We start from the raw sequence: 27,113 nt of genomic DNA, 5'->3' as shown, positions 1-27,113 counted from the left end.
AATCCTCCAACTATGATAATGAGACCTTCAAGTGAGTTTTCAACTTGCAACTTTAGATAAGAAGTGTTCCAGAGAAAAAGAGGAAAAGAGAGAGAGAGAGCAAAGATATTTCTGCATTTGTGAAGTTCTCACTGGCTGTGTTCAGAACAGCATTTTTATTGCTCATAAACTGGGTCTTGTGACCTCTTTCAGAAATGTTACAGACTTAGTGTCTCCATTCAATCATTTTGTTCTTAATAAATGAAACATTTTTGCTCCTGTAGCCAGTATCTTTTGCTCTGAAAAGTCATACTTCCAAAAATGTTCAAGTATATAAATATATATTATAAATGCATTTGTCCAGTTAGTGATATTATAAATTAATGTTTTAGATAATTCATCTTCATATCAAACTCTAATTTCTGACCTGAACTCATCCAGATGAAGCAAATGGTCAAGCGTCATAGCTCAGTATGACTCAGTATGCTGTTTCCCATTTATTGTTCCATCAATAGCATGTAAATGTTAATATCCTAGTCTGTACAGTCAGTACTCAGTCACTGTCCCCTTCCACTCTTCAATTTTGTACAGTACTCATTTGATGGTTACTCAAGGAATTATATTCCAATCTATGCATACAGGTAGTTCTCCTATAATGCCATAGTTGCGCTTTAGCAAAACCTTAAAAAATAGAAAATTACTTAATAGAAATAATGGAGCCTATGGGAAAAGTTTTTTTTAGATTAGATTCCCTACAGTATGGAAACAGACCCTTTTGCCCAACAAAGACCCTCCGAAGAGCAACCCACCCAGACCCATTCCCCTACATTTTACCCCTGACTAATGCACCTATCACTATGGACAATTTTAGCATGGCCAATCCACCTAACCTGCACATCTTTGGATTGTGGGAGGAAATCGGAGCACCTAGAAGAAACCCACGCAGACACGGGGAGAATGTGCAAACTGCACACAGACAGACGCCCAAGGCAGGAGTCCAATGCAGGTTCCTGGCGTAGTGAGGCAGCAGTGCTAACCACTGAGCCACCGTGCTGCCCGGTGTTAGGGGCAGCCCAGCAAACAATATGGTTCAGTCGCTCAGAAATCACTCAAAGGTGGAAAGCAAAGTATAGCACAGCCTGAATGAAGGCTGAAATTATATTTATTAACAAAACAAATGTAAATTTAACACAGTACATTTAAAAAATGTAAGAAAGCTGCTGTCTGTACACTACGCCTCACAGAAGGCTGCTCTGTCGGTAGCTGACATTGGCGCAGGTGCAGAATGGCACAGAGATATCGGCATGCACATCGATGCATGCGCAGAATGAAGTGTGCGAACTGATCCCTGCTGGAATCGTGCTATTGCCAGCGAAGGTAAGTTTTCTCCAAAACACCATTCCGTAATTCTTCAGTGACATTTTAGCCATATCATGCTGCCGAAACATGTGTTATCCCAGAACTACCTGTATGACAAATCTGCAAGTATCCTTGCACGTTGTCTTGATTCCCTTAACACATTCTTCCTAAAGTACAAGTCTATCACAATGAAATGTACAACAGCCTATTCTTCTGATTGTAATACCTGCGTCACCTGTCAATTCCGCATTCTGGTTGGTCAATAGCTAATTAACATATAATCACTTTTAAAATATCCTTTTCAGCATCAGTGGATTGTTGAATGAGATTTATTCTCTCAAGAGTATTATGTGTTTTTCAAAGGATGTGAGTGCTGGCACAGATTTAATTGAACCATAGCAATTGACTTTTAAATGATAGTTGAAGTTTGGCTGTAGGCATTTAGAGGTCAAAGCAGCCACTAAGTCTGTGTTAACACAGAGGTATTTTTAATCAGCCAGTTCAAATGTATTAGGACACACATCTGGAGGAGATGAGCCTTGAACTCAGGCCTTCTACCTCAGAGATAGGGAGATTACCTCTGTACCATAAGAGCTCCCTGAGTGAACTTACACCATTGTGTGGTCAAACTGCATCATCTGTCTGTTGGTTAACATATTCACAATGTCAATACATCACATCTGTGTCTCCATTTGAACAATTTCATGTGAGCTCTGTTTTTTTTATTTTTAGTGTTCATTTAAAAGTGGTGTTGGTTTCTAGAATATGAAACTTGGTCCATTTCTAACAAGTTGTCAATTTACAAACTCCCTTTGCAATACATTCACTTGACCTGTAAAGTCAGTTTTCTTTCAATTAAACATGTTCTTGCTGACGGACTGGCTACACCACTGAATTTATCATAATTAAGCACTGGTGTAATGTGCTCTGCAAAGTAGGCTGAAGGACTGATCGAAGAGCATTTATTATTGTGAATCTTTTTGTTCTTTCAATAGATTTACTTGAGATTTCTTGACTACGAGATGGAGAATTCAAATGAGTGTAAACGCAATTTTGTGGCAATATATGATGGAAGCAATGCAGTGGAGGACCTTAAAGCCAAATTCTGCAGCACTGTAGCCAATGATTTGATGCTTCGCACAGGGATAGGCGTCATTCGCATGTGGGCTGATGAGGGAAGTCGGAGCAGTCACTTCCAGATGCTTTTCACATCCTTTCAAGAACGTATGTACTATTTGGATTCTTTTTCATTTCTTAAAATTGCACGACCAGGCCATATTGTACATGGTTAACAAAGGTTTCTTACATCAGCAAGAGACTTCAAAAGAGTCCTCTAATGTATAATGTCTTGTATGTTTGGCATGCAGGAAAAATCTGAAGTAACAAAATAATTGTGACATTCAGCATGAAACAATTTCTCTCAAAGGCTTAGTTCTAAGAGCCTGTGTTCAACCAGATATAGTGTCAACAATCCATCTTCATGGAATTTAACAATAAATCAATCAGTTGTTTTAATTCTACATAAATCATTGGTCAGGCCACATGAGTAATTTTGGGCTGTTGCCAGAACTTGCTAGGAAAGTACCGCTACATTTAAAACAAGATTGAAACAATAATTTATGGTGAGGAAGTGATTGCCTTGGAGTTGCAAATTTCTGGAACATTTTGGGCTAATTCAGCCTTTCCATAAGAATTTGGTTTTCTTTTTCGAGGGATGTGGCCATCACTGAGAGGTTAATATTCATTTTCCATCGCTAACCACCTTTGAAGTGAGTAGCTTCCTCAGCTATTTCAGAGGATAGGTAGAGCTAACCACATTACGATGGGAGTAGAGTCATATATAGGCCAGACTGGGTAGGGATAGCCAGTTTCCTTCCTGAAAAAGACGATATTGAACAAGAAGGATTTTCACTCTCTTAGTGAGAGTGACTTCCAATTACATATTTTATGTACTAATTGTAACTTCCACCCACTGCAGTGGTAGTATTTGAGTCCAGTATCCTTGCACATTAATTAACCTGGTTCATTGGATTACTAGTCCAGTGACATTACCACTATTAGTGGTAGTATTATTATCACCACTATTACCACATCATCCTATCACAAAAGTGACAACTCACCATCAATTCCCCATAATGCCTAGAGATTGCAGTATTTGATCAGTAAATATGTATTAAACTCGCTGTAGACTCTTACAGCTGTTACTTATCAAAATACAACCTTGAAGTAATAAGTTAATACTATGCTGCTCAGTTTGTCAGTGTTGAAAAGGAACAACAGAAACTATTGAATCTCACTACTGTAGACAGAAAGTCATTTCTCAAGGTCACTTGTAATTCTAAATTGAAAGAAAAATCCTTCCTTTTTATTTATGACACTTTTGTCTCCTTCTTTGAATCAAACCTTTCCAGTTTTATTTATCATCCTTCAATCATCGATAGTCACAGGTGAGGTGCCAGAAGACTGGAGGTTGGCTAACGTGGTGCCACTGTTTAAGAAATGTGGTAAGGACAAGCCAGGGAACTATAGACCGGTGAGCCTGACATCAGTGGTGGGCAAGTTGTGGGTGGGAATCCTGAGGGACAGGATGTGCATGTATTTGGAAAGGCAAGGACTGATTAGAGATAGTCAGCATGAATTTGTGCGTGGGAAATCATGTCTCACAAACTTGATTGAGTTTTTTGAAGAAGTAACAAAGAGGATTGATGAGGGCAGAGTGGTAGACATGATCTATATGAACCTCAGTAAGGCATTTGACAAGATTCCCCATGGGAGACTGATTAGCAAGGTTAGACCTCATGGAATACAGGGAGAACTAGCCATTTGGATACAGAACTGGCTCAAAGATAGAAGACAGAGGATGGTGGTGGAGGGTTGTTTTTTCATACTGGAGGCCTGTGACCAGTGGAGTGCCACAAGGATCTGTGCTGGGTCCACTACTTTTCATCATTTATCGAAATGATTTGGATGTGAGCAAAGAAGGTATAAGTTAGTAAGTTTGCAGGTGACACCAAAATTGGAGGTGCAGTGGACAGTGAAGAAGGTTACCTCTGATTACAATGGAAATTTGATTAGATGAGCCAGCTGCATTTTGGGAAAGCAAATCTTGGCAGGACATATACACTTAATAGTAAAGTCCTTGGGAATGTTGCTGAACAAAGAGACGTTGGAGTGCAGATTCACAGCTCCTTGAAAGTGGAGTCGCAGGTAGCTAGGATAGTGAAGAAAACATTTGGTATGCTTTCCTTTATTGGTCAGAGTATTGAGTACAGGAGTTGAGGTCATGCGGCGGGTTTACAGGACATTGGTTAAGCAACGTTTGGAATATTGCATGCAGTTCTGGTCTCCTTCCAATCAGAAGGGTGTTGTGAAACTTGAAAGGGTTCAGAAAAGGTTTACAAGGATGTTGCCAGAGTTGGAGAGTTTGAGCTATAGGGAGAGGCTGAATTGGCTGGGCTGTTTTCCTAGGAGTATCGGAGGCTGAAGGGTGACCTTATAGAAGTTTATAAAATCATGAGGGGCATGGATAGGATAAATAGACAAGGTCTTTTCCCTGAGGTGGCGAAGTCCAGAACTAGAGGGCATAGGTTTAGGGTGAGAAAAAAAAAGATATAAAAGAGACCTAATGGGCAACGTTTCTACACAGAGGGTGGAAAGGCCTGCCAGAGGAAGTGATAGAGGCTAATATGATTGCATTATTTAAAAGGCATCTGGATGGGTATATGAATAGGAAGGGTTTGGAGGGATAGGGGACGGGTGCTGACAGGTGGGACTAGATTGGGTTGGGATATTTGGTTGGCATGGATGAGTTGGACCGAAAGGTCTGTTTCTGTGATGTACATCTCTATGACTCTATTTTCTTTAACTCAAATTTGACTTATTTTCTATTTTGTTGTCATTTTCCTTCTGACATTTAATTTAGCAAAAAACATTGTTGGTCACATGGTTCATCCTTTCTGATATTCTGTCATTATCTCAGTGTGAATATTTAGAAACATAGAAAATAGGAGCAGGACTAACCATTCAGCCCTCAAGCCTGTTCCGCCATTTGATATGCTCATGGCTGATCATCCAACTCATTACCCTGTTCTCACTTTTGACCAATGTCCTTTGATGCACTGGCCCTACGAACGTATCTATCTCCTTCTGGAAAAAAAAAAAAATTTTCTCAAGTGCTTTTGTTCTCAACCTACTTTCAGGGTGAAGGAATTTCTCATTATCTCAGTTCTTAGTGAACTACCCCATGTCTTTAGTCTGTGACCCCTGGTTCTGAACTTCCCAGTCATCAGGAACAGGGTAATGAGTCGCACCCCTTGATGGGTACAGCTCCAAGAACAGATAAGAAGCTTATCACCATCCAGGACAAAGCAGTTTGCTCAACTAGCACCACTATTACCACCTCCAACATTCCATCTCTTCATCATGATCTGCATTAACATAGCGAGGGTCCTCTGACATCACTACCCAAACCTTGACCTCCATCATCTAGAAGGACAAGAGCAGCAGGCATATGGGAGCACCACCACCTGCCAGGTCCCAGCCAAACCATCCTCCATTCTGACTTGAAACATATGGATTCCCATGGATCCCTGGTAAGCCAAAGGAAGGATGCCTCCATTATACTGACAGCCTTCCCATTAGACCCACAATCCTTGTGAAATCATTCCCGATAAGAATTGGAGTAGACTACCCTTCTCTATTTTGTGTGCTTTCAGGCCACTGTTGGGAAATTTGAGGAGAGAGAAAAGAAAATCTAGGAATAAGTCAACAATTACTACCAGATATTACAAAGATAATATACAGACGAGACTGGAGGCTCTGAATCTGAAAGTGCATAGCATTCATGACAAAGTAAAGAACTTGTCGGCACACATTAAAGTAAATATGACAAAGATTTTGACCGAAATATTGAGGGGTGAATGACAGTCAAGAGAATTAGGAAGGTACATAAAGGTGGAGTGGTTGCATTGTTAATCAAGGATGACATTTTTACAATAGTTAGGGATGACATTGGTTCTGGAGATCAGATAGTAGTGTCAGTTTATATGGAGATGAGGAATAGTAGGGGAAATAAATCACTCATGGGAATTGAATCAGGTCCCCTAACAGTAACTACATTTGGTGACAAAGCATACAACAAGAAATATTGGGTAATCCAGATAAGGTTCAGCAAAGATCATGGGTGAGTTTAATGTGCATACAAACTGGAAAAATCAAATCAGCAGTCGCAACTGCTGATGAGGAATTCATTTATGATAATGTATCATGGCAGGACACTTTAGTACTGACTAGGGAACAGGTTACATTCAACTTGGTGTCGTATAATGTGGCAGGATTAATTAATGACTTCAGATTAAGAGCCCCTGAGATAGCAGTGACCATAAAATAACTAAATTTTAATCAGTTTGAAAGGGAGAGTGGGGTGGAAGACTAGTGTTTTGAACCTAATAAGTGCAACAGTGTGGGCATGAAAACTGAGCTACCTGAAGTGACCTGGAATACTAGGTGAGAGGACATATCAGTAGAGACATACTGGTAGATATTTAAGGAGATGTTTCCAACTACTCAATAAGTATATTCTTATTTTAAAGAAAGAATCTAAAGGAAAGACCTACCTTCTATGATTAACTAAAGAATTTGGGGAATAAATCAAACTTAAAGGAAAAACACCAAGTTGAGCAGCAGGTCAGGCAGTTAATCAGAACGTAAAGAATGGCAGAGAATAACTAAAAAGGTTAACCAATAGGAAGGTATTAGAATATAACAGGAAGCTATCTAGAAATGTTTTTTAAAAATGCAAGACTTTGAACAGATTAAGAGTAAGTAAAGTGACTGCCTGTCCTCTGAAGGGTGAGAGTGGTGAATTAATCATAGATAATAAGGAAATGGCAAATTGAACAAAAACAAGTTTCTTCTGTCATTACTCTGGATGGTACAAGAAACATCCAAGTAATAGCTATAAATCAAGATATGGAAGGGAGAGGAAGAACATGGTGAAATTACGATCACAAGACAAGTGGTACTGAGCAAAATAACAGAGCTGCAGGCTGGCAAGTCTCTGGGTCCAGGGTCTTAACAGAAGTTAATAGTTGACGTATCAGTATTAGTTTTCCAAATTTCACAGAGAGAGGCAGAAAACAGAAAGCTATAGGGCAATTAGCTTCACAGCTGTCAGGAGGAGATAGAATCCCTACAGTGCAGATAGAGGCCAATGCAGCCGTCAAGTCTGTACTGACCCTCTGAAGAACATTCCACCCAAATCAACCTCCCATCCATCCCCATAATCCTGCATTTAATCCACCCAACCTGCACATCTTTGGAATGTGGGAGGAAACCATAGCACCTGGTGGAAACCCATGCAGACACAAGGAGAACATGTAAACTGCACAGAGACAGGCACCCAAGGTTAGAATCAAACCAGGGTCTCCAAAGCTGTAAGGTAGCAAAGCTAACCACTGTGCTATTTAGCTGGCCAACATATTCAAGTTGATTATGAAAGAGATTGTACCTATGTACTTTGAAAAATCCAAGGTAACAGAGAAGAATGCACTTGCTGTTAATAAAAAGAAACGATGTTCAATCATTTTGTTGGCGTTCTTCAATGAAATAATGTGTGCTGTCAATAAAAGGAAGCCCATTGCTGTATTTGGGTTTTCATAAGGCATTTGATAAGGTGCTATTTCAAAGGTTATTGTGGAAAATAAAATATCATGGGGTAGAGGCTATATATTAGCATGGATAGGAGATTTGTTGGCTGACAAAGAGACTTTGCATAAGTAGGGCTTTGTTTGATTGTCAGGATGTGACAGGAAGAAATTTGCATTAATTAATGCTAATGCCTCAACTTTTTATACCATTACATCAATGACTTAGATGAAGTGGACAAAGTCATGGTAACTAAATTTTTAGATGAACTATGACGGGCACAAAAGTGAAGAAGACATAAGTTGTGTAGATATTTTTAGTGAGTGGACAAAAATCTGCCAGATGGAGTATAAATTGGGAGAATGAGAAATTGTTCACTTTGGCAAAAAGAATATAAAAAAACAGAGTATTACTTAAATGGAGAATGAGTGCAGAATTCCAAGGTGCAGTAGAATTTAGGTATTTCACAGTTTGAACAACAAAACATTCATTGCCAGGTACAGCATTTAATTAAGAATTTTAATGGGGTGCTATCCTTCTCAAAAGAATAAGAGGTAAAGTTAAGAATGTTATACTTCTGTCATACAGGGGTTGCTGTGATCATATCTTGGTTGTGTGTGCAGTTTTGGTTTTCATAAGGAAGGATGACAATGCATTGGAGACAGTTCAGAGTGGGTTAAGTAGATTCATATCTAGAATGAGCAGGTTCACTTATGACTACAGATTGGACAAACTGAGTTTGATTCCAGTGGAGCTTAGAAAATTGAAGGGTGATTTTATTGAATTATGTAAGATCCTAACTAATCTTGTTAGGATGGACCTAGAAAAGATGCCTCCTCTTGTGGTCAGTCTAGAACTAGGGGTCAATATTTTAAAAGTAGGGGTCTCATTTTCAGGGCAGATGAGAAGACTTCTCTTTATTGGTCAGTGCATTGAATATAGGAGTTGGGAGCGCATGTTGTGGCTCTACAGGATGTTGGTTAGGCCACTTTTGGAATCCTGCGTTCAATTCTGGTCTCCCTGCTACAGGAAGGATGTTGTGGAACTTGAAAGCATTCAAAAAAGATTGATCAGGATGTTGCCAGGGTTGGAGGGTTTGAGCTATAGCGAGATCTTGAATATTCTGGAGCTGTTTAGTCCTGGAACGTTGGAACTGCGGGGTGACGTTGTAGAGGTTTATAAAATCATGAGGGGGCATGGATAGGTTAAATAGCCAAGGTCTTTTCCCCTTGGGTGGGCAAGTCCAAAATTAGAGGGCAAAGAGTTCAAAATGAAAGGGGAAAGATTTAAAATGGACCTAAGGGGCAACATTTTCACACAGAGGGTGGTGTGTGTATGGAATGAGCTGCCAAAGGAAGAGGTGGAGGCTGGTACAATTACAACATTTAAAAGGCATCTGGATGGGTGTATGAATAGGAAGGGTTTAGAAGGATATGGACCAAGTGCTGGCAAATGGGACTAGAATAATTTAGAATATCTGGTCAGCATGGATAAGTTGGACCAAAGGGTCTTTTTCTATGTTGTGCAGTGCTATAACTCTATAGGTTGTGCAACTTTGGAATGCAGAAAATAGAAGATATGGGGTCATTGAATATTTTAAGCCCCAAATTGGATCCTTGCTGGGCAAGGAAATCACGAGATATCAGGGTAGAATGGGAATGTAGAATTTGAAAAACAAACAGGTCAACCAGGATCCTATTAAGGGCAGAGCAGGCTCAAGGCCAACTTCTCTTCCTGTTTCATTATGTTCATAATGCTGAGGGTTTATTTTAAGTTATGAAGCAGACATTACAGCAAGCCAACTGATTACTATGCTTGCAGCTTACAGACCCACTGCAGGTAGATTTGTAACATACACACAACACTGAAGCCCTTAAAGGTGAACTCAAGGGTAAAGTACACGTGTGGAAAAAATGTTGCTTTATGAGAATGTCAGTAAGATGGTGCCTGACATCAAGAATGATTGTGGGTTACACTATTTTCACAAAACAAGTTTCTCAATTTGTTTCACAAACCTCATATTATGTTCAGCTCAATGATGGCCACTATTGTGTTGATAATATCTCCTGTCAGTGGAGAATTAGGAAAATTATCAGAATGTGTAAAGGAAAAGAATGTGGTAATTTTCATGTAATTTACAGTCTTTATTTACCCAGGAGGTTTAATTCTGTGTAAAATTTGGGGAAACAGACATTCTCATCTGTACCTATACACAATGCTTGGATATTGAAGGACGTCTTCAATCCATTCCTGATCACATGTCAATATTGAAACCAGAAACAGTGATCCCTTTGGCTGTGCTGCCAATCTGGAGGCTGATATTTAAACATTGGTTGTGTAACTGCACTTGTGTTGCAGTTTTTCAATTTGGTTATTGCAATGAATAACAAGGATGCTGTCAAAGCTTTCTTACCCTAGATCTGCAACAGTGTGAAAGCTTTAGGTGCCAGAAGGATTCTGGAAACAAACAACATAGAATTGGAAAACATGTTAAGAATAATTTCTCAGGCTATGTCAAGAGCTTGAGAATATCAGAGGATGAAGGTTGCATAGGTTTTTGCTCAGAACAACAAAGGACATATTACAGTATAAAATGGGTATTAACCCATTCATTAGAATGGAAATTATATATTTGATTTTGGCTTGCTAACTTGTAACTCTGGCTCCTAAGGTATTAAAATCAGTGAATGAAATGATTTCATGATTAAATAGAAGATACTCATTTGATAGTACAGAATTTGAGTACTGTTGAAAAAAGACACTGACTAAGCTTTGCCTTACACACATCAGGACAATTCAGAAGAATAGCATTGAGTGGAAAGCTTGTGTTTACACCGTGAGAGAGGAAAGTACTCATTGTTTGCCAAGTCAGCTCTGATTGGCATAGATGTTATCATGAGCATTGGTTACATGAATCCACATCCAAATTGTCATCTGATATGTGCCAGCCTCTAAGAGCCTTTCATGGCACATGTCTAATCCACTGACAGGATGCTTCTGCACTTCAGTGCTGCACCAGGAGCTGTACCAACAACTCCCATTGTAATGTTATCAGAAGGGTGTGATAAACATTGCTCATGGACTGGATTAAGCTTCGTCTCCAAACTCTTCACTTGCTGTCATAGCACTTACTGACTCACAGGTTACCTGGTTATGCATAGTGTCCCTGCCTTGCATTGTCTTTTTGCACTTTGTTTCCTTAATCAGAAATATAAGGCTTACATTACCAATGTCGTATCTTTAGCATAGATATGAAGGCAGGAACCTTGTCACAATGAAGAGAAGGGCAAGACTGGAGCTCAACGTTCCAGGATTTAGATGCTTCAGGCGAGATAGGGAATGATGTCAAAGAAGTGGGAGAGTTGCGTTACTGATAAGAGAAATGATCACAGCTGTACTAAGACAGAACATCCTAGAGGGCTCATCTAGCTCAGGATTAGGAAGAGTACAATCACTTTAAATGGATTTCACTACAGGCGGGTGATAGAGGAACAGATATGTGGACAGATTATTCAAAAATGTAAAAGTAACAGAATTTGATGGTGGGTGATTTTAAATTCCCTACATTCACTGCGACTCCGTTCGTGCCAGGGGCTTGGCTGAGAGGGGAATTTGTTAGATGTGTCCAGGATGATTTTTAAAAACAATATACAATTAGTCCAACTAAGGAAGGGGCACTCTAGACCTGGTATGAGGGAATGAGCCTGGCCAGGTGATCAAAGTTCAGTGTGGGAGCTTCAGGAACAGTGACCATAATTCTGTAAGTTTTAAATTACTTATGGATAAGAACAAAAGTAGTCCTCAGGTGAAAGTACTAAATTAGGGGATTGCTAACTATGACAATATTAGGCAGGAGCTGGCGAATGTAGATTGGGACAGCTGTTTCAGGGTAAACCTACGTTTGGTATGTGGGAATCTTTTAAAAATCAGTTAATTATAGTTTAGGTCCAGCATATTTCTGTTAAAAATGAAGGGTAAAGGTGACAATATTCAGGAACCTTGGATAACATGAGAAACTGACAGCTTAGTCACAAAGAAAAAGGAGGCACACATAAGGCTTAAAATACTGAAGAGAGAAAAAGCCCTTGATGAAGACAAAGATAGGACGTCGGAGGGCTAAAAGTGGATATGCAAATTATTTGGCAAATAAGATTGAAGAAAATCTCAAGGCATTTTATGCATACATAAGAAGAAGAGGGTAGCTAGGGAAAGGGTAAGTCCACTCAAGGACAATGGAGGGAATTTGTGTGTGGAGCCAGTTGAAGTGGGTGATATCCTTAATGAATACTTTGCATCATTGTTTGTAAAGGAGAAGGACATGGTGGATGGTGTGTCTTGGGAGGGGTATGATGATATAGGAAGTCATTAAGTAATTTGAAATACATTAAGGAACATATGTCTCTGAGACTTGTCGGGATCCATCCCAGCATGCTGAGGGAGGCAGGTCAGGAAATTGCTGGGGCTTTTTACAAAATCTTTCTATCCTCATTAGTCACAGGAGAGGACTTAGAGGCCTGGGGAATAGCCTACATTGTTCCTTTGTGTAAAAGGGGCAATAAAAATAATCTGGGAAATTACAGACCTGTGAGCCTTTATGTCAATGGTAAGGAAATTATTGGAGAACATTCTTAGGGATAGGATTTACTCACATTTGGTAAATATGGACTTATTAGCAAAAGGCAGCATGGCTTTATGTGAGGAAGGTCGTGTCTCACAACTTGATTGAGGTTTTTGAGGAACTGACAAAGATAATTGATCAAGGCGTGGTGGTGGATGTTGCATATATGGATTTTAGCAGGGCCTTTGACAATGTCGCTCATGACAGACAGATACAAGAGGTGAAGTCATTTGGGATCCATGGTGAGCTTATAAGATGGATATAGAATGGGTTTAGTCATAGAAGACAGAGACTATCGTTGGAAGGGTGTTTTTCTGATTGGAGATCTGTGACCAGTGGTGTTCTGTAGGGATCAGTGCTGGGACCCCTATTGTTTCTATATATAAATGATTTGCAGGATGATGTAGGTGAATTGATTAATAGGTTTGCGGACAATACAAAGATTGGGGGAGCTGCAGTTAGTGAGGACAATTGGCAGAGCAGATAGAAGGATTTAGGTAGGCTGGAGACCTTGGATGGTTAAAGGGCAGATGAAGTTTAATCCAGACAGATGTGAGGTGATGCCTTTTGGGAGATCTAATGCAGGAGGGAAGTATGCAATAAGTGCAAAACTATTCACATCATCAACATACAGAGGGATCTCAGCATACAGGTCCACAGTTCCCTGAAAGTGGAAACAGATGTGGATAAAGTGGTCAAGAAGGCAGAAAGCATGCTTACCTTCATCTTTCAGGGCACAGACTATAAAAATTGGCAAGTCATGTTGCAGTTGTACTGAACTTTAGTTAGCCCACATTTGGAATATTGTGTACAGTTCTGGTTGCCACACTACCATCACCTCAATCCCTTCATTCAAGATGGCGGCAGAATAGGGCTCCTACAAGAGCTCATCCACTCTCAGTGGGTTTTTTTTCTTCTTTTCTCGCTATTCTCCTCCTTTCTTCTGGTTCTTTGGTTTTTGCAGCTTGGTCATGAAGGTAGCAACGGCGGAGGCTTGGGGAATTTGATGGTCGGCAGCATCATGGCTTCATCAGTGTTTGGAGCAGTGCTGGACCTGGACTCTTTAAAGACAGCTGACATGACAATGGAGCATGGCAGCAGATGGACCCAGCACAGAACCGGATGGTGGTAGCAGTGGCCAGCAGCAAAAGCTGGCACCGGGGTTTTAGGAGCAGCAGCGAGACCTGATTAAAGCTGACAGTGGCAGTCGGCAATGAGGGCATTTGGTGAAAACAGGCACCTCTTAACCCGGCACAAGTGAAAGTATGCCCAGCACAGAGGAGAACAAGCCCTCTTGGGAAAAACCCAGCTTGGAGCATCTGCAGGCCCATGGCTTAAGAACAGAGAATAACATTTGATTTTTTCAATATTATTTCTATCTTTTTCACTTTCATACTAAGAAGACTGTAGAGCTGAATTTTTTAAAAACTTATTTCTTTATTTTTCTATTTCTGTAACTAAACTTTTGTACCTAAATATTTCGTACCTAAGATGGCTCCATGTGTGGCAACATTGTAGACATCTCACAGTACCCCGCACGTGAGTATCCGTGACAATAAAACCTAAATCTAATTTAATCTTTACCAGAAGGATGTGAAAGCTTTGGAGATGGTACAGAAACAGTTTACAAGATGTTGCCTGGTTTGGAGGGTATTAGCTATGAGAAGAGATTGGACAAACTCAGTTTGTTTTCACTGAACGTTGCGGGATGAGATGCAACCTGGTAGAAGTTCACAAAATTATGTGATGCATGGATAGAATGAACAGTTGGAGTCTTTTTCCCAGAGTAAAAATGTCAACTACTAGTGGACATAGGTTTAAGGTAAAAGAGGATAAGTTTAAAGGAGATGTGAGAGGCATTTTCTTTTACCAAGATCATGGTAAGTGTCTGGAAGGCATTGCCAGACAGGGATGATGGAGGTGAATACAAAACCAACATTTAAGAGGTATTTTGATAGATATATGAATAGATAAGGAATAGAGGAGCAGTAGGCGAAAGTGGGTACTGCAGATGCTGGAGATCAGAGTCAAGATTTGAGTGGTGCTGGAAAAGAACAGCAGATCAGGCAACATCTAAGGAGCAGGAAAATCAATGTTTCAAGGGCTGTGTAGAGGCAAAAGGGTTTTAGTTTGGACAAAAACTACACACACAATATGTCCACACAGTCTTGCAGTGCCAAAGGGCCTGCTTCTGTTCTGTATTGTGTTCTTTGTTAGCTGTGAGCAGACCTCAGTCAAGTCAAGAGGGATAGCTTGCACTCAGTGGGTAAATAAGTCAAGAGCAGCCTTCGCTATCAGTCCTGGGGCCTGAACACAGTCAATCAGAGCTGGATGCTCTCCATACATTCAGATCTTTAAATAAAGGGATACACAAGATCAAGTGTAGATGAGTTTTATAGATGTTTCTGACTGTGAATGACTTGTGTTTTGCTGGGAAGGGGTGGGGATGGTGGATTTATTTGTTGTATCTTTTGATTTAATGTACTCAATTTGTCTGTTCCTTGCCCTGGTGAATCCATCATGGGTTTCTTAGGAGCTAAATAAGTGGCTGCAGATACTCCATACCAGCTCCTTTCTCTTCCTGTCGCTTATCCTCTGTCTGTACAACTTATACTGGGGATTATGGTTTCTTCGAACCAGTGCTCTGTGGTCATTCCTTCTGAATGGTGTGGAGGGAATATGAGGTTAAGGAGAAGGGAGTTGCTCTCATGTTAAGAGCTGGGGCTGGGTCCTTGTATTTTTAAGCTGCGATAAATTCCTGATCAGTAGGGCAATCAAGGGCTGTGAAGAAAGCGCAGGAAAATGGATGTGAGGAGTGTCAGATCAGCCATGATCCTATTGAACGATGGAGGAGATTAAAGGGGCAAACGACCAATTCCTGTTTTTAGATTAGATTACATTACATTACAGTGTGGAAACAGGCCCTTCGGCCCAACAAGTGCACACCGACCTGCCGAAGCGAAACTCACCCATACCCCTACACTTACCCCTTACCTAACACTATGGGCAATTTAGCATGGCCAATTCACCTGACCTGCACATCTTTGGACTGTGGGAGGAAACCGGAGCACCCGGAGGAAACCCACGCAGACACGGGGAGAACGTGCAAACTCCACACAGTCAGTCGCCTGAGGCGGGAATTGAACTCGGGTCTCTGGCGCTGTGAGGCAGCAATGCTAACCACTGTGCCACCGTACCGCCCTCTGTGGAATATAATCACAGAGAGAGTTTGCTATGGAGTAGTGGGTTGTCAGCTCTCGTTGTTTTTCTAGTCAAAAGAGATTACAGTTCAGTCTGTTTACTTCCTCTTCCTCCAGACAGCCATTTACTTTACAGCAGTAGCCATTTTTCACATTATCAGCCATCTTATAAAATATAAACTTGGAATTCCAACTTAAAAATGGTCACAGTACTTTGGAGATATGACCCATCACATAACACTTTGGACTTAACCGTAACTAGACATAAAAAGAATAATCCATAGCAGAGTAAATTTAACCTTGAATATTGATTAGCAAAAGTCATTATCTGTCTTGCAGTGGCTGGTATGATTGATGTTGGCTGCTTAATTGTTTTTGAGACTGCAGTGATGATATATTCCTATGTTTCCCAGTTTGTCAAATGTAAGGTGAGATTACGGAGAACTGAGATGAGCTTGTTAGCAGCATGTCCGTCATTGAATGCAGGAAACAATGCTGTGCTGGTCACCTATATTAGGCTGTGGGAATGCATGAAAATTTGTTTTTTAACAGTGTTCCAACCATGTCAATTTTCCTTCATTTCCATATGTAGGCAATGTACGTGTAAGTTTACAAAGGCAAGCAAGGGCCTTTATTTATAGTTGAAAATTGAGCTTCATCAGAGTTTGCTTGACAGTTGTGTGACTATATCACCATCTAATGGTCATATATTTTACTACAAGCTTGAGAGTGAGGATATTATCTTGGACTGAGGGATGTAGCGTCTATTCATCACAACCATTATGACTCTGCAAGAATATAGAATCCAAGATGTGTGTTTATCCTACTGGCAGAAAATAGACCACTGCACTGATTCAGCCTGAGACAGTTATCACAATGGGAGTGGAAAATGGTCACAGGACAAAATAAAACTTACATTTATTTAACCTTATGAGGACATTGTAAAATAATTCACATAAAACATATTACATAATGTGTATAAGGCCAGATCTCAGAGCAAGAAGGGAGGCGAAAGAGCTGTCTGCCTTCGAAAATGAGAGAGTAATGTTACTAGAACAACTGTGAGAGTCCCTTTGAATAATTTCAAAATCTTTAGACGTCCATCTGGAGTGTTTGACAAACTGCATTTAGATGCTGTGCTGCATGATTTATAGGGTCATAGAGGCATACAGAACGGAAATAGGCCCTTTGCCCAATTCATCCATGCTGACCAGGTTTCCTAAACTGAGATAGTTCCATTTGCGTGCATTTATCTTACATGGATAGAAAAGGTGTAGAAGCATGTAACTGTCCAAATGTCTGGTGACTGTTTGTAATTGAACCTGTTTCCACTACTTCCTCTGGCAGTTTGTTCCACATTTGCATCACCTCCTGTGTGAAAATGTTGTCCCTCAGGACCCTTAAATCATTCCCCATTACCTTAAACTTATGCGTCTAATTTTGGGCTCTCCTACTGTGGGGTAAAGACCTTGGCTATTCACCATACCCATGTCCCTTGTGATTTTATAAACTTCAATGAGGTCACCCCTCAGCTTCCTATGCTCACTGTTTTATATTTGTAACACACAAGTTACATGATTAAGTTCCCTAAAAGGAAATCTCATGGTATATTGGATTTTTGACACAATCCTTCATTTTGAGTTTCCAATATAAAATAGTTTGGGGACATATTTTTAAAAAATTCTCAAAGGAAGTCCTTGTACACATCCATCTGCTATGACGAAGGCCTCCAAGCCCTCCATTTCTTCCTCTCCCACCGACCCAACCAGTACCTTTCCACCAACACACTCATTTGATTGGATGAACTGATCCACGCCCTCAACAATTTCTCCTTCGAATCCTCCCACTTCCTTCAGACCAAAGGGGTAGCCATGGACACCTGCATGGGCCCAAGCTATGCCTGCCTCTTTGTCAGGTACATGGAACTGTCCATCTTCCGCAGCTACACCTGCACCATTCTCCATCTTTTCCTCTACTACATTGATGACTGTATCAGCGCCACCTAATGCATTCACGAGGAGGCTGAACAGTTCATTAACTTCACGAAAAACTTCCACCCTGACCTCAAGTTCACCTGGACCATGTCAGATACCTCCCTCCCATTCCTGGGGCTCTCCATCTCCATTTCTGGCAACTAGCTCAACGTAGACATTTACATCAAACCCACCGACTCCCACAGATACCTGGAATACACCTCCTCCCACCTACCTATACCCCCCACCCCGTAAAAATGCTATCCCTTACTCCCAATTCCTCAACTTCAGCTATATTTGTTCCCAGGAGTACCAATTCCAGTCCAGAACATCCCTGATGGACTCCTACTTCAAGGACTGCAACTACCCTCACACGTGGCCAACAATGCCCTCCAACTCATCTCCTCCATTTCCTGCAGTTCCTCCCTTGAATCTCACCCCTCCAATCGCAACAAGGACAGAACCACCCCACCACCCCAGGTCCTCACCTTTCACCTCACCAGCCTCCGGATACATCCTCATTATTTCAGCCACCTAAGGTCAGACTCAACCATTAGAGATATATTATCCTCCCCACCTCTATCTGCGTTCTGCTCTGTGGCAAACACTTCAACTCCTCCTCCCTCTCCGCCAAGGACATGCAAGTCCTGGGCCTCCTCCACAACCAAATTCTAGCCACCCAGCACCTGGAGGAAGAACACCTCATCTTCTGCCGTGGGACCCTCTAACCACATGGGATCAATGTCAATTTCACCTGTTTCCTCACCTCCCCTCCCCTCACTTTATCCCAGATCCAACCCTCCAACTTGGCATCACCCTCGTGAACTGTCCTACCTGTCCACCTTCCTTCCTACCTATCTGCTACACCATCCATTCTGACCTCTCACCATCGTCACCTACCTTCATTTACCTATCACATCCCCAACTATTTTCCCCCAGTCCCACAACCCTCACATTTGTCTCTCAGCCTCCTCACCACCCTTCCCCACATTCCTGATGAAGGGCTTATGTTCAAAACGTCGATTCTCCTGCTCCTCAGATAATGCCTGACTGCTTGTGCTTTTCCAGCGCCACATTTTCTGACTCCGATCTCCAGCATTTGCAGTCCTCACTTTCTCCTACCATTCTATAACTGGTCTTCTGAGCTTTGAAAAAGTTTTCATTTTGAAGGTTTTAAGACTGTTGCAAAATTACATTAATATTCATGGAAACTCACCATAGACACTCACCAGAGGGCTTTTGAGGTGCATTGGCAATGTCCCTACAAGGGGAGATGGTGGCTTATTGATAGTATCGCTGGATTGTCAACCCAGAGAATGTGTGGGGATCTGTTTCAAATTATGCCAAGGCAAATGGTGGAATTTGTATTCAATCAAACATCTGGAATTAGGAGTCTAATGATGACCATGAATTCATTGACCATTGTCAGAAAAACCCATCTCGTTTACTAACATCCTTCAGGGAAAGACACTGCCATTGTTACCTGGTCAGGCCTCTGTGGGACTCCAGACCCACAACAATGTGGTTGACTCTTAACTGCCTTTTAAGCAATTAGGGATGAGCAATAAATGCTGCCTAGTCAGTAATATTCTCATCCCATGAATTCGAAAATATGTATAAACATTCACCATGTTTGGGATCTGAACAAGTGCATGGCAGTAAGTCAATTTCAGTTTACATTCAAAGAAGTGAGGGTGGTGAATGGTGTTGTTGACTGAAAATGTCTGCTGGTTAGCATATATTTCAACAACATAATACATGTAGATGCATTGGAGCTGATTTTGTGTGTATTCTTGTTTCTTTTGTAGCCCCCTGTGATGGTAGCGCATTCTTTTGTCACAGCAACATGTGCATCAACAACACATTGGTCTGCAATGGTGTCCAAAACTGCGTATATCCTTGGGATGAGAATCACTGTAAAGGTAATCACTTTTTTCCCCTGTCCTTTATGAAGAAATTGTCCAACTAAAATATATGGATCTTTTTCCATTTTTCTTTTGAACTTTCTACATCTTCAAGCAGGATATATACTTCCAAGGAATGTCAAAAAAAAAGCTTTTGTTAAGCTTACTGATCCAAATCATGCACTTTGGGCTACATAAGATGTGTTTTGGCCTGTGTTGTGCTTTTTTCAAGGAGTGAACTGTTTGTCTTGCCATTGAATTCTGAAAATATTTGAGATGGAGTAATTTCCCAATTAATGATCAGAGAACTGCTGATCCGCGGACAAGGAAAAGGTAATAGTTGCAGACTCACGTTAAAAGGTCTGAGTTTGGTACACCCTTTATATAAAGAACACACTGCATCTCTAGATCTATCAAATAAACTCATTGTTGCTTGGACTTTCTGACTGAGTAGCAGAGATGGTGTAACTCTTTACATGGTATGAGTTCTAGATCTAAATTTGTATTTACTTTTTGTGCATAAACACAACATTGTCAAGATTAAAAAAGATAGGTTTGAAGGCAAATAGTAATTGCAGTTTAATTTGAAAGAGAATAGGTGTTGGATTTTGTAACACTGTGAGAGTCCTCTGAAAAATAATGTTTGGGTTGCACAAAGCAGTTCAGAAACATGTTCCGTTCAGATTATGTGAAGATTGATGCAGGGAATTGCAACATTCTCTGGAATTCCAAACTTTGGAAAAATCAACCTTGATTTTTGAGCATAGGAATCATCTTATTTAACCCCATCTGAAATCAAAATGGGCTGGAATCTAATAGAGATTGTGGAAGGACTTCACATGTTGAGACCTGACCATTGCTCAAGAAATTCCTTTTTTTCCATCTGTCTCAACGTTGCTGCTCTTCCCTCTTTGCTACACAATTCTGCAGGTATGGGTTGGGCAAGTTCAGAAGTATGTGGTGATGATGTAGAGTGGGAAGGGTAATGTAACTTTATCCCCTGTCTATCTTACGCCTATCATACATGAAAGCTTGTTCTAAGAATCAAGCAATTCTCTGATACAAGAGCAAAATGATATGAATACCACAATAAATAAAAGCAGAAAACTTAGGAGGTTCCCAGGGTTACAGCTGTAGTAAAAGATTGTTGATTTGAAATGCTAACTCTGTTTTGGGCTGCCAGACCATTGAATTTTTCCAGTAATATCTCTCTCTTGTATGAAGATGCTGCCTGACTGTCTGTGCTTTTCCAGTGCCACACTTTTTGACTCTGAAGACGTTGATGACTATTGTTGGTGGATCTGGTAGCAAAAATTCTTATTTTAAACAGTAACAAATTAGGTTGATTTTTGTGAAGTGCAGTGCTCTAATGCCCCTCACAGGAGTCTTATCAAGACCACAAGGTATTGGACTAGGGAACCAAAAGTTTGGTCAAAGAGCTTGGTATTAGGGCTGAAGCACCAGTGGTGAAGAATTTAAAACCAGAGATGGCCAAGAAGCCAGAGTTGAAAAACTACCAGCAAGTGTTAACAAGAAAAAGCTTTTGTCTCAAATAATTCATAATGTATTGCATGATAGCAATCTGGTTCAAGTCACATTCAAGTTAGACACTGCAACAAAGACGATGAAGAGACTTGGGATAACTGGTCTGTTCTATTTGAGATCCAAACATGTCCTTTCTCCACCTAAGTCTCATGGAATCATCAGGTTAGGCAGTCTCTAACATTGTCTCTCAGAGTCATAGAGATGTACAGCATGGAAACAGACCCTTCAGTCCAACCCGTCCAATCCGACCAGATATCCCAACCCAATCTAGTCCCACCTGCCAGCACCCGGCCCATATCCCTCCTATTCATATACCCATTCATAGGCCTCATAAATGTTGAAATTGTACCAGCCTCCACCACATCCTCTGGCAGCTCATTCCATACACGTATCGCCCTCTGCGTGAAAACGTTGCCCCTTAGGTCTCTCTTGTATCTTTCCCCTCTCACCCTAAACCTATGCCCTCTAGTTCTGGACTCCCTGACCCCAGGGAAAAGACTTTGTCTATTTATCCTATCCATGCCCCTCATAATTTTGTAAACCTCTATAAGGTCACCCATCAGCCTCCGATGCTCCAAGGAAAACAGCCCCAGCCTGTTCAACCTCTCCCTGTAGCTGAGATCCTCCAACCCTGACAACATCCTTTTAAATCTTTTCGGAACCCTTTCAGGTTTCACAACATCTTTCCGATAGGAAGGAGACCAGAATTGCACGCAGTATTCCAACAGTGGCCTAACCAATGTCCTGTACAGCCGCAACATGACCTCCCAACTCCTGCACTCAATACTCTGACCAATAAAGGAAAGCATACCAAACGTCTTCTTCACTATCCTATCTACCTGCGACTCCATTTTCAAGGAGCTATGAACCTGCACTCCAAGGTCTCTTTGTTCAGTAACACTCCCTCGGACCTTACCATTAAGTGTATAAGTCCTGCTAAGGTTTGCTTTTCCAAAATGCAGCACCTCGCATTTATCTGAATTAAACTCCGTCTGCCACTTCTCAGCCCATTGGCCCATCTGGTCCAGATCCTGTTGTAATCTGAGGTAACTCTCTTCGCTGTCCACTACATGTCCAATTTTGGTGTCATCTGCAAACTTACTTACTGTATCTCTTATGCTCACATCCAAATCATTTATGTAAATGACAAAACGTAGAGGGCCCAGCACCGATCCTTGTGGTACTCCACTGGTCACAGGCCTCCAGTCTGAAAAACAACCCTCCACCACCACCCTCTGTCTTCTACCTTCAAGCCAGTTCTGTATCCAAATGGCTAGTTCTCCCTGTATTCCATGAGATCTAACCTTGCTAATCAGTCTCCCATGGGGTACCTTGTCGAACGCCTTACTGAAGTCTATATAGATCACATCTACTGCTCTGCCCTCATCAATCTTCTTTGTTATTTCTTCAAAAAACTCAATCAGGTTTGTGAGACATGATTTCCCACGCACAAAGCCATGTTGACTATCCCGAATCAGTCCTTGCCTTTCCAAATACATATACATCCTGTCCCTCAGGATTCCCTCCAACAACTTGCCCACCACTGATGTCAGGCTCACCGGTCTATAGTTTCCTGGCTTGTCTTTACCGCCCTTCTTAAACAGTGGCACCAAGTTTGCCAACCTCCAGTCATCCGGCACCTCACCTGTGACTATCGATGATACAAATATCTCAGCAGGAGGCCCAGCAATCACTTCTCTAGCTTCCCACGAAGTTCTCGGGTACACCTGATCAGGTCCTGGGGATTTATCCACCTTTAACCGTTTCAAGACATCCAGCACTTCCTCCTCTGTAATCTGGACATTTTGCAAGATGTCACCATCTATTTCCCTACAGTCTATATCTTCCATATCCTTTTCCACAGTAAATACTGTTGCAAAATATTCATTTAGTATCTACCCCATTTTCTGTGGCTCCCCACAAAGACCGCCTTGCTGATCTTTGAGGGGCCCTATTCTCTCCCTAGTTACCCTTTTGTCCTTAACATATTTGTAAAAACCCTTTGGCTTCTCCTTAATTCTATTTGCCAAAGCTATCTCATGTCCCTGTTATGCCCTCCTGATTTCCCTCTTAAGTATACTCCTACTTTCTTTATATTCTTCTAAGGATTCACTCGATGTATCCTGTCTATACCTGACATATGCTTCCTTCTTTTTCTTAACCAAACCCTCAATTTCTTCAGTCATCCTGCATTCCCTATACCTACCAGCCTTCCCTTACACCCTAACAGAAATATACTTTTCTGAAGGTTTCCCATTTTCCAGCCATCCTTTTACCTGCGAACATCTGCCTCCAATCAGCTTTCAAACGTTCTTGCCTGATACCATCAAAATTGGCCTTTCTCCAATTTAGAACTTCAACTTTTAGAGCTAGTATATCCTTTTCCATCACTATTTTAAAACGAATCGAATTATGGTCGCTGGCCCCAAAGTGCTCCCCCACTGACACCTCAGTCACCTGCCCTGCCTTATTTCCCAAGAGTAGGTCAAGTTTTGCACCTTCTCTTGTAAGTACATCCACATACTGAATCAGAAAATTGTCTTGTACACACTTAAGAAATTCCTCTCCATCTAAACCTTTAACACTATGGCAGTCCCAGTCAATGTTTGGAAAGTTAAAATCCCCTACCATAACTACCCTATTATTCTTACAGATAGCTGAGATCTCCTTACAAGTTTGTTTCTCAATTTCCCTCTGACTATTGGGGGGTCTATAATACAATCCCAATAAGGTGACCATCCCTTTCTTATTTCTCAGTTCCACCCAAATAACTTCCCTGGATGTATTTCCTTGAATATCCTCCCTCAGCACAGCTGTAATGCTATCCCTTATCAAAAATGCCACTCCCCCTTCTCTCTTGCCTCCCTTTCTATCCTTCCTGTAGCATTTGTATCCTGGAACATTGAGCTGCCAGTCCTGCCCATCCCTGAGCCATGTTTCCGTAATTGCTATGATTCTAGACCAATTTCCTGTAGCAGAAGTCAGTGATAATTGTGAAAGATGCTCAACAGTTCATCTCAGTAACAACTAGATTAGATTACTTTACAGTGTGGAAACAGGCCCTTCGGCCCAACAAGTCCACACCGACCCGCCAAAGCGCAACCCACCCATACCCCTACATGTACCCCTTACCTCACACTACGGGCAATTTAGCATGGCCAATTCACCTGACCTGCACATCTTTTGGACTGTGGGAGGAAACCGGAGCACCCGGAGGAAACCCACGCAGACACGGGGAGAATGTGCAAACTCCACACAGTCAGTCGCCTGAGGGCGGAATTGAATCCGGGTCTCTGGCGCTGTGAGGCAGCAGTGCTAACCACTGTGCCACCATGCCGCCCACAAACTACTCAGTAAAGGTTAGGAATAGGTTTGATCACCGTCTAATGGTGCCTGACAGATAGGTGGAGGTGAGTGTGTAGGAAAGGGGACAGAAGGAATTAAGGAGACCATGTGCTGCCGAGAAAAGCAGCCACAGATTATTATTATATCTCAAAATAATCCCTGAGATAGTGAAAAGCTTTCACAGACATATTATATTATGATATTATGTGATTCTGCCGCATCTAACAATGAATGGGTAAGTTAATTGTCTGGCACAAATGATCAAGTCTGCACCCCTTGTATAAGGAAAGCAACCAGAGTGAGAAAGAATAGTAGTTTTAATAAGAACTAATGGGATTAAAGAGGTGGTGATGGCTGGTAGCTGTAGAAATATTGTGATGAATGGAAAGGCATTCAAAGGCAGAATTGTGGTTACAAATAAATTGGGATAGAGTTTTTTCCCCAGGAATTTCCAGAATGAAATAGGGTCGTGAAGGCAAAGTAAGGTGGATGCACCGTGATATGAGAACTTATCAGAGATGACCGCCTCTGTATTGACATGGGAGCAGCAAGGTCACTTGAGATAACCAGCTCAAAACAGGCTTCATGAATATACATTCAGGAATGTGTATACTGAGGGTGAGATTTAGGGAGCATCCGCAGATAATGAACACAGAGACAAAAGAACATAATAAGATGCATAATAAGATGAAATCACTGAGAATATTAAGTTGCTCATGGATGAGGCTGAGGGTGGAAAGCAGTGAAGATGTCTTGATGTGCAGTTATTATGGTGTTTAGGTTACAAGTATGGGGAGAGACATGAGAGATGGAACAAACTGAGATAGATGATTGAGAGGAAAGTGTCAGCAGCAATAAGGGGACCGACTAAGATATATCTTTGGTAAAACCAGCCATCATGTCAGTTTGGGCGAGTAAGCCCAACCTGGTGGCTCAGGGTGGCTCAGTGGTTAGCAAAGCTGTCTCACAGCATCAGGGATCCAGGTTTGATTCCAGCCTCGGACAACTGTCTTTGTGGAGTTTGCACATTCTCCCTGTGTCTATGTGGGTTTCCTATGGGTGCTCCAATTTCCTCCCACAATCCAAAGATGTGCAGATTAGATGAATTGACCATGCTAACTTACCCAGTGTGGGGTAAGGGATGTGTGGGTTAGGTGCATTAATTAGAGGCAAACGTGGAGTTATAGGATATGGGAATGGGTCTGAGTGGGCTACTGTTCAGAGGGTCGGTGTGGATCTGTTGGGCCAAATGGCCTGTTTCCACACTGTGGGAATTTTATGATTCTATGAAAGTGATGGAAGATAAAGCCAAGTACAGAGGCTGCATTTGGGGATAAAGTGTCCTCACTAAAGGTAGCTTTTATGAAGGCTATCATGCCAATGTAATCTCCATGATAAGCTTAAGGATTGCAAAAGCCTCGATCACATATAAACAAACATTCTTGGAAGGAGATGCAGAAAGGGATGGTAATAGATGACCCAATGATACAGTGCACAGGATCACCACTTGAACGAGATATTTGGATGTGTAGATCTAAACGTATGAGTGAACAGCAAAAGATTTACTGATCAATGCTTTGCAAAAGGGTGGTAAGAGGGGGCCACTCCTTGGAGCGAAACAGACCAAGTCTCCAGTTCCATGTGATCTGATGTTAATATCATCTAGGTCCTTTCGTACATGAACTGTAAATTAAAGATATAATTCTGTCCACTCTGCATCTCCCCCAAGCTATGTCATGCTATTTCTTTTATCCATCAATATTTAAGCATGAACATTTAGCACTTTTACTCCACTCACCCCTACAAGGTTCTTCCACTTGAGGGACCAACCTCTCACAACATTCTCAGTTCTCTTCGTTCTATATATCTAAGTACTGTCTTGTCATTTCCTGTTTTCAAATGTGTTCATTAAAAGGTATTCAGCATGTAAAAAAAAACAAAATCTTGCAACCATCCATTCTAATTCATCTCCTAGTTAGTTAAACGATTTCTCTTTCCTGAAATGCTTAACCATTTCAATCAATCAGTTTCACAGTCTGGACAATGTATTTGTTATCACGTTATCTTTTTGACCTATGTGCATAATATTTTCTATTGAAAGATTAAATCAATAAGCAGGATCTGAATGATTTTCATTTGACCAAACATTCCCCAAATTGAACAGTGTCCATTTAAATTTGGTCTATGGTCATTAAATGATGTGTTCATTAAAATTCATAAGGAGAAGTTTTTTTTATGGGAAAAAGACAAATTCTAATGTTAGATTACGGATCTTTTTTTTAGAGGCTTACAGGAACATGCAAACTAGAACATTTAAATCTTCACAAGTAAATTTGAAAGAATAGTTTGACAAACTTACAACAACCAGAACATTTTAAGCAGGAGATGAAGTATTAATGTTATTGCGTTTGCAAGACAAACATCTGAAAATAAGAGTCACTGGACCACACAAGATTGCTAGGAACGTGAGTAATTGTCCTTAAAGGAAAAGCATCTGGAAATTAGGTTGTCATGTCTATAATTTTAAAGGTACATTAGTGTTTTT

The 27,113-nt window shown here is 41.1% G+C and overlaps 1 protein-coding gene across 2 annotated transcripts in view; it reads left to right on the top strand.

Annotated features, from left to right (window-relative positions):
- Positions 1-27,113, top strand: part of neto1l (neuropilin (NRP) and tolloid (TLL)-like 1, like) — a 223,954-nt gene that overhangs the window by 144,963 nt on the left and 51,878 nt on the right. For both annotated transcript variants that reach the window (XM_043688455.2, XM_043688456.2), the window contains exons 7-8: positions 2,334-2,562; positions 19,583-19,696. In XM_043688455.2, coding sequence (XP_043544390.1) covers positions 2,334-2,562; positions 19,583-19,696 — 343 coding nt within the window. The remainder of the gene's footprint in view (positions 1-2,333; positions 2,563-19,582; positions 19,697-27,113) is intronic.

The sequence above is a fragment of the Chiloscyllium plagiosum genome, unplaced genomic scaffold (assembly GCF_037043375.1).
Source record: "Chiloscyllium plagiosum isolate Xiang-an unplaced genomic scaffold, Cpla_swu_hap1 HiC_scaffold_4, whole genome shotgun sequence".
NCBI lineage: Eukaryota > Metazoa > Chordata > Chondrichthyes > Orectolobiformes > Hemiscylliidae > Chiloscyllium > Chiloscyllium plagiosum.
The sequence above is the reverse complement of the archived record's forward strand: the minus strand, read 5'-3'. Positions and strand labels throughout refer to the sequence as shown.